The sequence below is a fragment of the Elgaria multicarinata genome, chromosome 11 (assembly GCF_023053635.1).
Source record: "Elgaria multicarinata webbii isolate HBS135686 ecotype San Diego chromosome 11, rElgMul1.1.pri, whole genome shotgun sequence".
Lineage (NCBI taxonomy): Eukaryota > Metazoa > Chordata > Lepidosauria > Squamata > Anguidae > Elgaria > Elgaria multicarinata.
In genome coordinates this window covers 23786353-23803378 of record NC_086181.1, presented here as the reverse complement: position 1 = coordinate 23803378, position 17026 = coordinate 23786353, and the positions used below count along the sequence as shown (strand labels likewise).

General features: G+C 45.0%; 1 protein-coding gene across 1 annotated transcript in view; it reads left to right on the top strand.

The window, feature by feature from the left end:
* Positions 1-3412, top strand: part of VWA5A (von Willebrand factor A domain containing 5A) — a 72085-nt gene extending 68673 nt beyond the window's left edge. The window contains exons 18-19 of the mRNA XM_063137580.1: positions 905-1028; positions 2048-3412. Of these exons, the coding sequence (XP_062993650.1) occupies positions 905-1028; positions 2048-2127 (204 nt within the window). The 3' untranslated portion in view covers positions 2128-3412. The remainder of the gene's footprint in view (positions 1-904; positions 1029-2047) is intronic.
* The last annotated feature ends 13614 nt before the right edge of the window (positions 3413-17026 follow it).

The following is a 17026-nucleotide window of genomic DNA, read 5'->3' as shown; positions in this document are numbered from 1 at the left end:
ATTCTTATTGTGTATTTGTACATTTTTTTGATTTGGAAATTAGTATTGTGACTATGTATATGTGACGTATTTATGGGCATTGTTTGACTGCTAATCAGTTGTTTTAATTCTATGCAAAATTAAATTACAATTTATCTTGCAATTTTGTTATATGTTGATATACATATTTCTTTTCTTTCTGCCTACAGTGCAACCATGTCTTAGCTTGCGGAGCAAAGGGAGCACTATTGAGATTTTCCTGTCACCTTATAAGCTGAGTGGAATGAGACAACTGCTTCCACCATGGCTTGCACAGTGCAGATATTAACCATGGTCAACCTATATCCTACTTTGGGGAGGGGCTGTAGCTCTGATAGAGCAGCTGCTTTATACAGAAGGACCCAGGTTCAATCCCTGGCATTTCTAGATAGAGTTGGAAAAACACTTGCCTGAAACCTGGAGAGCCACTGCCAGTGAGTATCAACAAGTGTGAGCTGGATGGACCAATGGCCTGCTTCTTATTTTCCTAAGCCATTCTGGTGTGTGGCCAAAGTGTAACCATTGGCCCCGTTCACAAGACGCCTTAAACCGCGGCTTTAACCACAGTGGTTAAGCCAGAAAGCCAGGCTGTGTTCAAAAAACACCTTAAACCACGGCTTTAACCACAGTGACTAAGGCCTTATTCACCATGGTTAAAGCTGTGGATTAAGGTGTCTTCTGAAGACAGTCTGGCTTTCTGACTTAAGCACTGTGGTTAAAGTCATGGTTTAAAGTGTCTTCTGAACAGGGCCATTGTCTAGCTATTCAGATGCACTGTTTTAAGATGTAATACTTAATCTAAGTAGTTGTTGAGGAAAATGTGTGCACAGGGTCAATGATAGAGCAGGGCTCAATGTGTCTCTTGTTTCCTCATCACTACCGTCAGGTGGCTCGAAACGCATGGGCGACAGTGCTGGCCACCCTGTGGCTCCACTCCCATGCCGCAGAGCACAGGGATGAATGGGAGCTCCTGGAAGCTAAAGCTCTCAGCTGGCTCCACACAACCGCAGGTGAGATGTCATGGGCACTGGGCAGGGGAACCTGAGAAACGGGTGGGGAAGAATGATGGGCCACTGAGTCTTGAGCCTGGAGAATGAAACTTCAACAGCATTTCCTTTCCCCTTCCCTTGCACACCTCTGGTCCAAGTAGACTCCTGCTACAGATAAACCGTTTGGTTGAAAAAACTGTATGCAAGCATTTGCATCCATAGTCGGATCCCAGCTCAGTGCTCCTTCCGTTGGGGTTGAGCTATGCTTTTTGCAACTTCAGGTTTGGTTAAAATTAAATTTTGAAGTTCTGGCCCAGCAGTGGTGTTCCCATATGTTGGATAGGGCACCATGACTAATCTCTCTCCTAGCCCCTCTTAGGGATTTCTTCAGAATTAGATATGGGAAGGCGGTGGCCTAATGAAGGTCTAAGATAGGCAGTCTGTCTTGATTTTTAGAGAATAGTGGGAGTGAACTAGGAGCAAAAGAATGGATGTCTTTTGGGCACCAATGGCCAGCCACAAAAGCATGTCCACCAGCCCAGCTCAAACAGGAATGCTTGTTTGCCCACTGTTGCTCACGAATCTGTTAACCTGCTTCCATTCAGTTGTCTTTAATGGCTACTTACTGCTTTGGGCTTAGGAACAGGGGCAGTCTAAGCATGGACCGTATGACCGTGCCCCCTTCTTTCTAAAGGTCTTTCCACACAATCGGTTCATTGGACTTAAAATGCAGCTTTGCTTCTCAACTGGCCATCCACATTTGGTCTCACTCTAGATAAGGATGCCTTATATATTCCGCACCCTTGTGAGCCTTTTTGTTTTGGCTTTTAAAAAACCGTTCAAGAAAGCCAGTGCAGGGAGCGAAAGGGGGAAAAGGGAGGAGAACAAGGCCATCTCCCTTTATGCAGAGACTGATACATGTTGATGGGATATTGCACTGTTGTTATTTAAAGGGGAGCTTACAGAAGTCTTATTCAGAAGCTCAAACGAGGTTAGAGCATGTTTTGGTCGTACTGAAACTTTATCTTTCTCTGTTACAGGGCTTCAACTGGCTGAGTGTATTAAGGCTGGCAATGCCCTCCTGGGAACCAATGTGAACCCCCAGATATTTGGGCTCTGAGCTGCATTATGTAACCTTTTGGCTTGAAATGGGTGTTTCTGCTTCTTCCTCTCTCATGCTTACTGGACCTGCCTACCTCTCTACAATTTACTTCAGTGCCTCCTTCTGCATGGATTGTTGTTGCTTCTTACAGTGCCTTATTGCAATGCAAGGGTAGATAGAACGTAGATTGTGGTCCACTGGTTGGCTTCTGGCACCACGGCTTGGTCTAGCAAACGGATTAAATTCATAAGCAGCAGAGCATCAGGCATACACAGTATAGTTATGCCTTCACTGGTATATGATCCAAATTTTGCACGCTTGGTTTTAACACTTTTGCACATATCAGTAGCTTTGGGGAATCTAGATGAGGGAAAACGGAGCAGACAAGAGCAAAGTCATCCCTTTCCTGCCTTAGTTTGGTTCCTTACTGATGGCATGCCAGTATTGGCTTGGGTCACACAACACACTAAGCCATGATGGTTTGTTTTCTGGTGGAACCCACGATTGGTTGGTGTGTCATCTGTGGGATGTGTCCACCACCCGTGATGGGTTAATCTGCCCAAACACTCTACTCTGAGAACCCTTACTCTACAGAATGAGCATAGTGGGGGTTTGCATAATCTACAATGCATATAGTTTAGCATTTCAGGTGAACCCAGCCAAGGCTGTCTAATCTAGGGCGATTGGTTCCAATCATATCAGGGACCACAAAAGAGTTGTGGTAATGAGGCTGCCCACAAGAGCACCTCTGATCATAAGACAATTTATAAATTCACCAAACTTTGATTAATCCAGCAAGAGCACCAGTCCCAACATATTAAACATACAGTACGAATTGTAATAAGTTATTCATGGTAAGAGTAGTTCAACAATGGAAACAGCTCCTGGGATGGAGAGTTTGGTTCTTCCTTGCTGGAGGCCTTCAAGCAGAGTCTGGATAGACCCCTTGAGTGCCATTTTTCTTGGTAGGAAGGCAGGATACAAATCAAATACCTGGGTGGGTGGGTTCTCAAGCCCTGGTTTCATGCATGAAGCAAGACTCTGCACTAGATGGCCTACAATGCCTTTTTCAGTTCTGTGAGTGAAATCACATGTCTCGTGAGCAGATTTGTGCTCACGCTATGGGACTGCCCTTTGCAGACCCCTGTACATGCCCCAGATTTGCTCCAGAGGGTCCCCCAAACTTCTAGAGAACAAGGGCTGAGAAGCGGAGGGGGATGCAGATGTCAGTCTTGGCTCTCGATGGAAATCAATGATTCCCTTTCGTGTGAATGCTAGATTAAACTACTACGAAAATCTACAACTGTCATCTGTTTCTTTCCAGATGTTTTGTGGTGTTTGCTGATGGGGTGTGGGGACTGAAGAGGTTATTTCCAAGGTTTACTTCACCCATCATCTTCCCCTGCTCTCCCTGTCTCCATAGCTGAGTCAGGAAATCATCTTTCTAGTTGAACAGTTAGAAAACTCAAGGCTCTCTCCCTTGATTTTGCAGGTGGACAATAGCACTTGAGACTTTTTCCTAAATACACAACTTGTACACAGGAGCATTTAAGGTTGCTGCATTTTTGTGCGGTAGTGGCACATGGCGTTCATTGAGGGCAGTGGGGCCGGTGGCAGGGGCACCAGAGATAAGGCCAAGGGGCCACCATAGGTGGAGGAATCTTTGAATCCCCAACAGCCAGCATGCCACAGAAAGAAGCATTGGGTTTCTCAGGAGTAAGCATGGTCACCAAGTTCTAAGCATCCAAAATCTATTTCTTGGCTTGAGCATTGCCACAGCCATCCCTCCAAAACTCCTCAGAAATAAGAGCAGGAAGCAGCAAAGTGCAAAAATCCAGTTTATGAAGAGGTGTGCACAAGTCAGAAGGACTAAATTACTCAGGAGTAAGCATGGCCGATAAATTCTGAGCATCCAAAATTCAAACACCATGTGAGTATGCCTGCTGGTGCCACAGTGAAATCAATGTAATGTGCTCTGTTCTCCTTAAAGGAAAGAAAACCATACAATAGCTACTCAACCACTTCCTATACACTCCTGCCAACTTAAAGAGTTTGCTCTTCTGATTGGGCATTCTCCTTGCTGCCCATTTTCTTTTCTGAATCCCTCGGAACCTGAGCCACTGAGATGGCAGAGCTAGGTATGTCCCTATATGGCAACTAGGGATTGCATGAGACCTTGATGAACTGTCTGGTATGCCAGGGATGACTGAAAAAGAGAAAAGAGCACACACAGACCTCTGTTCCTTTTTGTACATGTGTGAAACTACAGAGCACGGAGTGGCACAGAGAACTTGGGGAAGCATTGCAGCCAGTAAGCTGCATGCTGCATGTCATTTAGAGGGTTAAAAATTATTTTTCACAAATTTTTGAATAAGGGATCTAAAAATATGTCTTTTGATGTCTGGAATTCAAATCTGCTATTATTTTTTTTGATTGGACAACATTTAGCTCAGTAAATCAGCACTTGAACAAAACACATATTCACTGCTCTCGGAAAATAGTGTATGATGCTAAGAAGCATTTATTTTCTGCTGTATAAAACATACAGTTGCCATAAAACATATCTTTCCACACAAAGAACAGGAAAATGTAATAACACCCCTTTAAAATTTATGCAATAAGTTTCATTAAGTTTTATTTTGATTCATTCTTAGACATCAACCGCCGACTTGCTTCTTGACCTCTTACATATCCCTCCCGTTTCTCGGCTGTATATACTTTGCCTGCTGCAATTTGACGTGCCCTACACCACAATATGCAAACAAAATTAACCCTGTAAAACAGAGGGGCAGTGCTTTCAGGGATTCCTGCACAGAGCCCCCTCCGCCCCTACAATAGTACCACACCTGTATGCAAGACTCTAATTTTTTAAAAAAGTTTAGGAACAGCTCCATTATTTGTATGTAGGAAGTGTGCTTCCAGTGCAAGAAGTTTAGCAAAGACTTCACATTCATACATCCCAACGGATAGACAAAAGGGATGACCCCAATGCAGAAGTGTGTGTTTAATTCAGGTGTGCAGCGGAAGAAGAAATTGATAGGATGCACGATCACAAAAAGCACCGTGACTTGATTGCACTTTAGTTTGGTTGCACTGTGACTAGTTAGGAGAGGAACTTGAGGGGTAAGAGGTAAGCATGCAGTTCAGATGTGCAAGGGAAATAACTAGGGCTGTGCTCTGCTTCGGTTCAGAGAAGCGATAGCAGAGCGGCCTGATTCGTCTCTGACAAAGGCGGAGACAAATTGGTTCGGGGGGGGGGGGGCTGTGACTAGTTCGCCGCAATCCGGAGCTCTGGACGCAGGTAACTAGGGGGAAGGGGGACTCACCTGGCGGTGGCAGCGCAATCCATGCGGCAATGGTGATGGAGCCAGGTAAGGGGCACGGGGGCTTACCTGCTTCCGTCGCGGGCTTCAACTGAGGGCCAGGCCTGCTTCCGCTTTGAGGCCTGGCCCTCAGTTGAAGCCCGTGACAGAGGCAGGTAAGGAGGTGGGGGGAAGTTTCGCTTACCTGGCTCCGCCGCCGCAGTCTGTGCGGCAACGGCGGCAGAGGCAGGTAAGGGGCGAGGGGGGCTTATCTGCCTCCGTCGCGGGCTTCAACTGAGGCTCCAGCTTGAAGCCAGAAGAGGCTGTGGCCTTCTCTTCCAGCTTCAACCAGGGCCTCAATTGAAGCCTGCGACGGACACAGATAAGGGGGGGGGTTGGCTTACCTGGTGGCAGTGCCGTCCATGTGGTGATGGTGGCAGAGCCAGGGGAGGGGGGAGGGGGCTTATCTGTCTCCGTCGCAGGCTTCAACTGAGGCCCCGGCTTGAAGCCGGAAGAGGCCATGGCCTTCTCTTCTGGCTTCAACCAAGGCCTCAATTGAAGCCCGCGACAGACCATGACGGACACAGGTAAGGAGGCGGGGAGGTTGGCTTACCTGGCGCTGGTGACAGCGCTGCCGTCCATGTGGCGATAACGGCATAGTGCCGTCCATGTGGCATAGTGGAGCGGGGGACGGGCAGATCGGCCCGAAGTGGTTCAGGGGGTCCATGCGCAGCCCTACTGATAACCATCCTGACATTGCAGCGGTAGCCATGTGAGAAATGGTGCAAAGGTAAGACTTGCCCACTGCTTCGGCCTTTGAACTGTGCCACCTTAAGTAGCTGCCTCTTTGGAGATGGATTCAGATGACACAAAGCCATATCCTCTAATTTGCTCTCACCATGTAATTGGACTTCCACGGAAGTGCACCACTTTCTGTGTCTATTGCGCTTTTGGCAAATCGTGTTTGCTTATTGCCTGCATTTGTCCCTCATTACTTTCTCTTTTGAAAGAGGAAGTAAACAACGTGCACGTGGCCCATTCGGTGGGCCGTTTTGATCCTGCTGCTTCTCCTGCACACAGGAGATCATGGCAACTTCCGTCTTTAAAAATAAGTCAGACTTACTGGGGTGGGGGGTTTTTTGTGGCTAGAAGGGGTGGGAGGTGCACGGGAGGCAGACGACATCGTGAGAGGGACCCACGAAAATTCGTGGGTGCCCAGTAATGAGCGTGCAATAAAACACTCATCTGATGGAGCTCCAAACATTATTTTCAGCTTGGTGATTACAGATTTGATTCCACTAAAGCAGGGGAAATTGCCGTGAACTTGAATGAGGCTTTTGACAGTGGCCACCAGATGGCACTCTGCACTTTGAGGATATGGGAATCCCCTGCAATCAACAAAGTACATCTTATTTAACAGCACTGGTCAGGGGCAGGAATACTTTGCATAACAAAATGCTGAGACACCAAAACAAAATAGAAAAACAAGGCCAACCATTCATAGATACAACTAGTGTGGTCCAGTATCCTGTTCAATGGGAGGTTTCTGTGTTTAGCTTTCCTTCTTCTTTGCCACTCCACCATCTCTCTCAACATTTCTTCTCATCTTTAATTTCCTAGAATTTCCTCCTATTTCCATGTTGGTTCATAGCTCTGCTACCAAACACCTCTGAAGAGTACAGAACGGGATCACTACATGCTGTTCCTGGGTGCCACATGTGATAGACAGCTCTGCCAAAGGAAAACCAATAGTGTGCCTGATCCAGGACAAGATCATTTTCTGTTACTTTTTGAGCCCACTTAATGTGGCTGCATGCATATGCCCCTCTCAACTAGTCAGTGCCTTAGGCAAAGTAGTTTTTTCTATTCCTTGGCCTCATTTATGGCTATTAGATGCAAGGTACGGTACAAATTGGAGGCTTTGGGGCCTACTTCAAGTGCAAGCCGAAAGCATTTATCATTGAGCGAGTGCTTCATGGAAGTCCTAGACTGGCCAGTTTTGGGATTTTGTTTGGTTTTTTCAGTTCTGCACTGATGCATTCTAGTGGGCCTGCCTTAGTATGCTTCATCTTTTTTGAACCCTGGATCCACCTTTGACCCATGCATGCATTTAACCATATGTGGTAACGTTGGTTCGCCGACCCCCTCACAGCTGTGATCTAGGAGTGGGTCCTGACCCATCACTGAAGACCAATGGACATCTTGAAGCTTCTCACACAGAGTGGCAACTTTACCTAGTTCCTAGAAAGGTCAGGTTTGTTTGAGGGTGTGTGTCTTTTCTGTGTGTCTGTGTGTTTACTGCAGTTTCAGAAAACAGCATGAGTTTGGTGTGGCCAGTACAGCAGCTTCTCTTCAATGCCAACTATCTATGTTTCACAAATCACTTGTTCCAAATGATTTCAGTAACAGACTTCACTCATTCCAATTTTCCAGGGCAATTGATCCCATTTTTCAATTGTTCTTAGGACAGGCTGCAATGTCTGCTCCTATGCATGTTTACTCAGAAGTAAGTCCCACCTAGTTCAAGTAAGTGCATACAGGCAAGCTGCTAAATGTGTCCTTTCTTGCAAACTAAATTGGCTGGGTCTTTTCCTTCTGCCTGTGGCACTGATGAAAAGTTGCTCTCTCTTGTCTTTGAGATTTTCTTGCCCATTATAAATAAATGGGCACATTTGTTCATTTATGCACAATCTATGTTGTAAGATCTATGACCAGGCCTGCATGAGAAGCAGGCTTGCTGAGCTAAATGTGAGCTACCTCTCATTTGTGGTAGCCTGTTAGGGACCAGATGAAATTTAGTTTGCAAAAAATGAGGGCTGGCAGGTGCCTGGCAGGCTACAACGTGTGGCTGGTGGACTCTACTAATGCAATACTATATGAATTCTACATTCACCTCTCACTGTGTCAGTCGCTTTTCCTTTAGTTTTAAGAAGCTATGCTCAGAGTATTCAGACAGGGGAAATGGCCTGCATTTTGTATTATTGAGCTTTAATGTGCAGCATGTGCTTTCCAGCTTAATTTTCCTTGGCAGTGGCACATAATTTAGCCTTTCTTGGCATGCAAAGCTACACAACCTACTTTTAGATACTTGAAAACTGCCATCCTCCCCCTATGTAGATTTTCTTTTCTCTAAGCTAACTATATCTTTAAACCGTTTTCCTATGTACCATGTGTGCCAAACCTTATTAAATATCTCCTACACTATTTGTGTCCTTCAGATATGAAAATCAAAACTTACCATACTATTCCAGCTCAGGCTATGCCAATGTCAAATAGCCCATTCTTTAGGTTGTCACCAGGTCAATTTGTGACTAGCATACCTCTTTTAAATGTACTGGGTGGCTTCCAGATAAAGCTTTTATGGCACCATAGTCCTGGCTCATTAATGGAATTTTACTCGGGGGTCTAGACTGCAATATCTTCCACTCATAGCCCTCCTGGGTTTTTCCATTGCTGCTTCTATCTTTTTTCCTACTACAGAAAATCTGTTAAGAAAGAAAAGATAGAACTGCTGGATAATGCCTTCTGGTAGGTAGTGGTAGGAGCCTTCCATCTGGAAGTACCCCAGATCTATTAAACAAATTATGCATCCAATATGGCTGACTCAAGACAGTGAATAGCTGTTTGTACTTTCATTTGGTGGACATCTGTACGATGCCGCTTTCCCTACTGATCACCCCAAACCCCTTCAGCAATGCTGCTGCAAAGCAACCTCAATGGGATTATATGGCAGGAGTGAGCATGGGCTATCCAGCCAGGAAAATTTGCAGCGCTGTTGTCAGATGGTGGTACTGGGCAGCAAATATCAAGGGACTGACAACTGCGAAAACCATTTTTGTTGTTGTTTTCTGGCAACTCTGAACATTGCAGCTTTGAAAACCCGTAGCTGCGCATCTGCGCTGCTACAATTCATTGAATTTATGTTAGACATCATAACTGTTCTTACTTTCATTCCCCAGACTTTGATATCACCATGGTGGCCATTGCTAGGCTTGTCAACCCCTCCTTCTGCCCCCTGTCTTGCATTCCCATGCCTACCTTGCACTGGGATCCACCCCTAACTACACCCACTCTCTTAATCTGAACTGAAGCCACCACTAACAGACAACAAAGAACCATGGTGACATTGTGGCAATGTAAAAAGTCGCAGTAAAACGACACATTGAAAAAGTGCAGCTTCGCTGGAAATAGCACAGTGTGGCTGCATCATATCAACAACGGGGCGCAACTGCACAGCCACAACAGAATATATACAGTGTATAAACAAGTCCCTTGAGTGAGTAGGGATTAATGATAGGCAACCAGGCAAGGATGTATGTAAACTGAGAGAGAAAGAGGGGGAGGTTGTCTGGAGTGTTTTTGGATTTTTTTTGCACCTTTCACACCGTCAATTTGATACAAAGTAGAATGGTGGCTGTATTTATTTATTATATCTGTAGCTAGCTTTTCCTCCGATGAGTTCAAAGTGGCATGCACACTTCTTCCACCAGCCCATTTTTCCCCTTACAACAAGAGTGAAGTAGGTCAGGCTGAAAGGTGATGACTGTCCTAAGATCACCCAATGAACTTTAAAGCAGAGCAGGGATTTGAACTGGGCTCTCCGTAGGCCTAGTCCAATATTCAAACTATCACATCGCACTGGCTCTCCGATCCATGTAACACATTCATGTGTGGCAGTAGGAAATCTGTTGAAGAATAGGAACTTCGGGAATTTGTGTGTGTGAGGTTAATCTACATTGTACATAAACTTGGCTTCAATGCATTGATGTTATCGTTACATGTCCAGGCTCGTTGCCAGCGTAAGTTATATCCAGCCGTATAAAAGAGATTACAGGCACGTAGTCAGTTCTTTAGGGGATGGGTTGCGCTGTTGCACTATTTCATCTCATGGCTTATTCGCTCTACCACTCCACCACGCCACGCCCCTTCTCCTTCCCCCTCCGGTTCATTGGTTCTTGTCCTTCATAGATGTGATGGACATCACATCGCCGCCTCCGTTCCGTTTTCGGATAACCACTTCATTCTAGACTATTGGAATTAACCAAGATGCTTACAGCTCCCTCATTTTTAAAGATAAAGAGATGAAACTTGGCAGCATAGCTGCTCTTATGTAAAGCTTTAGGTAAGACAAGATTGGAGCCTATCCCTTCATCAGTTGATTTTTTAGGATTTTTTCTTTAAAAAATCTCTCAAAGCATTCCTCCTCCCCATAAACACACACACACCTCTCTGATTCTTCGTTAATCTACCGCTGCACATTTATGGAGGGTGGTTTTATCCTTTATTTTGGTGATGAAAAGTTGTGTGAGACTATATAATGGTTTTATTTCTTTTCTTTTTGAGGGGTGTGTGAAGGTGCAGGAATATGCAACATGGATGCTTGCCAAATTGACTTTGACAAGAGCCTTTTCTTTTTCTTTTCCCTCTGTACCTGAGAATTGTTCTGTGTCTTTGGTTCTAGATCCAGAGATCCAAAATAAAGAGTTCATTAACGGGATATACCAATGTGCAAGGAAGGGAGCTGTAAGCATTTTGGAGCAGCGAAAGCTCATTCGACCAGCTCAGTTTGTTGGACATGGTGTGCTGGAGGATAGGGTGACCATATGAAAAGGAGAACAGGGCTCCTGTATCTTGGACAGTTGTAGAGAAAAGAGAATTTCAGCTGGTGTCATTTGTAGGCACGCAGCACCTGGTGAAATTCCCTCTTCATCACAGCAGTTAAAGCTGCAGGAGCCATGCCCTCTTTTGTATCTGGTCATTCTAGTATTGCTCCTGCAGCTTTAACTGTTGTGATGAAGAGGGAATTTCACCAGGTGCTGCATGCATACAAATACCTGCTAAAATTCCCCTTTTAATACAACTGTTAAAGATACAGGAGCCCTGTCCTCCTTTCCATATGGTCACCCTACTGGAGGAGGAGAACTGCCCCACCCTCCTCTTTTGTCAGCAAGCACACATTCATAGCACATGCCCCCAACAAAAGAAAAAATGCAAGGATGGCAATACAAGGGTGCGGAAGGGTGCTTTAATCCCGCATGGAGGAAATAACCAGACTTTCGCCGCTCCAAAATAAGACAGAAAAGGGAGGGAAGAGGCAAGATGAGTGCATGATGTCATGTGAGTACTGTGTTGCAAAACCACAAACCAGGCATGATGAGAGTGCGATAAAACACTGATGTGATGGAGCAGTTCATGTACCTGTTCAAGGTGTCAGCCAGCTATGCCCTCCTCCAGAATGCTCCATTCCATCTGCTCTCTCCCAGTTTTCCAGTTTTCTTTTCTAGCCAATACACAACATTCCATTGGTATTGAACATGCTGCATCCTTATTGGGCTATTTACATAGAGAGGAGGTTATGGGTGAGGAAGGTGAAGCTGTGTTTTAAAATTTACTTTTACAAACCTCAGGGTTTCCACCAAGTATGTTAAATACCCCCTCTTGTTCCTCAGGAACGAAGTCCTGTTTGGGCTCCAATACTGTCAGCACGCACTACTTGAGTTTGCTTATTAGAGTGATTTTTAATGTGTTCACATTCATGTTTCCTTTTCAAATGTGAAGTATTTCACTTTCGCTGGTCATGAAGTTTACTTACAGCCCAGTGCTTTGATTTTATTAAGAGTGGCTTGAATTTTAATCTTCTCTTCAGAAGTGGTTCTCCCAGTTTTGTATTGCATGGAAATGGGATGAGTGTCTTCCCAAATTCTTTAACAAGTGAATCACTGGGTATGTTTAAAGACATTGAGCCCAGGAGTTGCTATCTCCTCCCATCCAGTCACTGTTTCCTTAGTTGCTACTCTTTGGGTGTGACTTTCCAACCAACTGTATTGTGACACTTTTTAAACTGTGCTTCTCTATTGACTCCTAAGAATGTCAAGTGGAACTATGTAAGCAGCTTGGTTATGTCAAGATATATTACATTACGCTTGCCAAGAAATGGACATTAGACTGGCATGGCATGGATTATTAAAAAATGTTAGGGGCATCAGGGGTGGGCAGTGGGGCCAGTTGGCATGGGCCTATGATTTTGAGGGGGCCTACTCCGAGTCCCCCTGGGCAAAGTTGCTTGATTTTTCTGTTGTTGTTGTTGTTGATGATGATGATGAATTTGCCCAAAGAAAAGCACGTAAAGCATTTCTGAATGTGAGGAAATGATATCTTATATACATCTTGAATAAAAGTGCTTGCCATTACCTTTTTTTAATGAATCGTTAATGAGCAGTTTGAAATGGGACTTACATTTCCTATCTGGCCCAGGCCTATTACCAGCTTTGCCTGGCCCTGAGGGGGATCCCCACTTGGGCTTCCCACTTGCTTTCCTGACAGATTTCTATGCAATTCCCAGGTGTCTGGGAATGACTGGTGAGAAATTCAACATCTCTGACAAGAAAAGCTGCATCTGTTTAAATCACTGTTATACAGGCATTAAAGAGATGAGAAAGAAGGTGGTAACCCTGGCCCATGCCAAAAGTAAATTAATTATCAGGGACAGGGTGAGGATTTTCCCGTTAACCATCCATCCTGACCCGTCGTTTTACTGTCAGGAAGAGCAGCCTGTACTTGATTTCCCTCCCACTGTCATTTTCATGCTCTCCCAACTCTTAAATCTTTAACTCTCTCACTCTGTTCCATGCTCCTCTTTGTCCTGCCATCATTGGAAGCATGTCTGGCTGGAAGGTGAGAGAGGACCTTCTTGGTGGCTGCTTCCAGGCTGTGGAATTCCCTGAAAAGGAAGGCCAAGCTAGCCCCATCTTTGCTGTCTTGCTTATCAGCAGACAAATACATTTTTTTATTCAGACATGCTTCTGTTTTTTAAGGACATAATGTATGTTTAAACAGGACAAAAGCCTATGTATGTTTAAGCCGAAAAAATCTTACAATTCCCAGCATTCCCTAGCCAGCAGAGTTGGTTGTATCTGGGGATAACAGCCACAACTAGTTAATACAGGGCTGACTTCTCAAGTTGCCCTGAGATAGTTTACTTTGCTTCAGCCTCTGATTTACTTCCAAGAATAGAAAACAAATCAGAGATGAACCAAGAGCCCTAGATAGACAGGGTCACTTTGTTCTGTTTCAGACCAAGCTACAAACAATAACACAACATTTTTTGCAGGTGTCCAATTGCCTCCTCATAGTGCCCAGCTCAATGCTTTCAGGAAGACTGCCATGAAGAATTGCCTTCCTGAATCATAGAATAGCAGAGTTGGAAGGGGCCTATAAGGCCATCGAGTCCAACCCCCTGCTCAATGCAGGAATCCACCTTAAAGCATCCCTGACAGACGGTTGTCCAGCTGCCTCTTGAATGCCTCTAGTGTGGGAGAGCCCACAACCTCCCTAGGTCACTGAATAGAATCCTGCATTATTTGCCCCAGAGCAACTGGATTCAGTGGCTTCTGAATATTTTTTATTTCTTTAAAAAAAAACTTGGCCGCCTTTCAGGCCAGAAGCCCTCCCAAGGCAGCTTACAGCAATAAAAATACATTAATAGCCACTAACAGTCACTGATAATAGCCACCACTGTGTATAGGCAGGTTTATTTATTTATTTATTTATTTAATTACATTTATATACCGCCCCACAGCCGAAGCTCTCTGGGCGGTTTACAACATTTAAGAATAGTAAACATTAAAAGTATACAATTTAAAACACACACATAAAAAACAGTATAAAAACAACAGTATCCATTTAAAAACAATTGTGGGGTCCATTAAAAACAAACTTAACGTTGTTAAATGCTGTTAAAATGCTGTTAAAATGCTGTTAAAATGCCTGGGAGAAGAGAAAAGTCTTGACCTGGCGCCGAAAAGATAACAATGTTGGTTCTATACTGAAGAACAAGGTTCTTCAGTATAGTTAGGTGCCTCAAATTAAAACTCTGTAATTCTGATTTAAAAACAACCACAACCACGTGTAGCTATGGGTTCTGAAACTACAGAAGACTGGCACTTCTAGGTGCTTATGAAATTGGTACAGTTGGCAAGCCAGCCTGGCTTAGTGGTGAGCGAGTGACTCCATGACCTAGAAGTGGACGGCTGCAGCAGGAGTTAATTCCTCACTCGTGCAAAACTGGATGTTTCAAGCGAGCAAGGATTTCATCCACCTCTGGCAAATGCTGCCACGCAGGCTTACAGTCTGGCAGGCTCAGGAGGAAGCTGGTTAAGGAACCAACACACACACACACACACACACACACACACACACACACACACAACGCTTTCCACCCCAGCCCTCTGTTCCCAAATCAGAGCAACCCGCTGGCTGAGGGAGAACAATTCTGGGGCTTTCCCCTTTCAGCTTTGATCATGGGGCAGCCCAGGGGTGGGGGTTGCTAGAGGGGTGGAATAGATCCGGCCCTGGCCTGCTCCTCCTGGCGGTTTGCCACTTGGTGCCAACGTGTTTCCAGGCTCAAAGCCAGTTCCTTTGGGACTGGCACTCCTCTTCTCCCCAAATTGCCATGGAAACCATCCCCACAGTGAGGCCTACCCAGATTCCCCTCCTCAGCCACCTTGCATTTTTAAAGGTTCCCCTCTCAAGAGGCCTTCCCTTGGTGGAACACCTCTTGACACAAATCCCAGTCACTGGAAGCCTCAGGATCAGGTCTAAGCTGAAAAGAATCATATAAGGGGATTGCTGTTTGTCAAGCCTGCAAGTCCCACGCCTTGGCAGGCCAGCCCTGGCACACAAAGGGGCATTGAGAGAAGTCTCTCATTCACTCTCTCTCTCACACACACACATACGCACACCCTTCACAACACCCGGCATTGGATCTTTTGTTCCCTTCACTGGGAAAAGTCGCCCTCACCCAGAGCCCTGGCTCGGTGGCAAGCCAAAGCCTCACACGGGTGGGAGGAAGTAGGGAATAGAGGATCTTTGCAAAGGCAGCTGTTGGCTGTCTCCTCAGTATGGGCCGAAGCTTTCTTTACAGTGCCTTTAACAGCTGAGTGAGGCAGAAATTCAACAGATGAGACTTCCCTTAATACCACCTATTGAATTTCTACCATCACACAGCTGCTAAAGGCGTAAGGGACCTGCCAGAAAGGTGGGAAATCCTCATGTGGCAATAAAAAATGGTCCAAAGTCTCAAAGAGGCTAAATGAATGTCTCTCTCACCATCTCCACGAAGTCGAGGTTATTCTTCCCTGACTGCAGTATAAATTACTACAGTCTTCATTAAATTTTGAATTTTGAAAATTCCTTGCAACACCAACATGGCCATTCAACTTAATTTTACCCAGGAAGTGTTGATGTGACATGTATTACTTGTACTCTGCAATAGTTAATCCAGAGTAACTATCCCTTGCAGCCTCTGTGCTTCCTATCAATATTATGAGGATTAGAACCCACCTAGGTAAGAAAGCATTACAAAGGTCAGGAAATACTGCTTTTGATCACTCTTTCACTATTGAGAGTCCAACAGGGCAGTTAAAGGGTGTTTCAGAAGTGCCTAATCTAGATAGATTTTTAATACCACTTAACATGACATCCTAGCATTTAGGTCCTTTCACTCTTCAAAGGGGAAATTGGCTTCCTTTAACGCTTGAGGAGAACAAGATATCAGATGCTACCATTTTTCCCATCCTTGCCAATTCTCTTTTCTCTTCACAACTATTAAAAGTATAGGATCTTTTGTCTCTGACTGCCCTCATTTTAAAAAAGATCATGACCCTCCACTTTCCCCACTTAATCTGTAGGCTCTTCTTATTTTCCAGCCAAAATAATATGCCCATTATTTGATATGGAATAGATACAGTACGACAATGGAACCAGTTACGTAGGGAGGTTGTGGCTCTCCCACACTAGAGGCATTCAAGAGGCAGCTGGACAACCATCTGTCAGGTATGCTTTGAGGTGGATTCCTGCATTGAGCAGGTGGTTGGACTCAATGGCCTTCCAACTCTACTATTCAATGATTCTGTGAACACGAACACACACACACATGAAGGGTAGGCATTGTTGGGCACTTGCCCACACCCCAGCAGGGGCCCCTGATAAGACCCCCCCTAGACTTGTCCGACTTTTCACTATTGCAACTTGCTTGTTCACCTGCTTCTGACCTAGACAATGGTGGTGATGAGAAAGCGGAGCGGTAGATGCCACTAATCCTTCTTTATCACCGGCTCTCTGCCTATCTAGTAAGTAGTAAGCGATAGCAGTGATGAGAAAGATGAGGAGGAGCAATAGCAGCTAGCAACATAGTGACAATGGCATTGAGAAGGTGGATTCACTGAGGGAGGGGGCCTATTGAGTGTGTCTTGCCCAAGGACCCTCAAAAACCTGGAGCCGACACTGCACACTATAAATTTACAGTTCCCCACTTCATCAAAACACAGAGGAAGGATTGGGGAAGAATACACATGTTATCCATCTGAATACAGCAGGTCATTAAAGTGAGTTGATGAAATCTAAATCATATTAAAAATATCTGAGTGTTGTGTTTTGTGCTCCTCATCTTCCAAACTACCCACCATGAAGCATAGCTTCATGTTACTTCCAACGATCAGAAAAGGAGCCAGCAGGAGTCCTGGCTCTTAAGAGACATCCCTCCTACCTACTCTACACACTAGGTAATAACTTATTCCATGAGAATCCAAGGGGTCACATTTCCCTTCCTTCCTGCT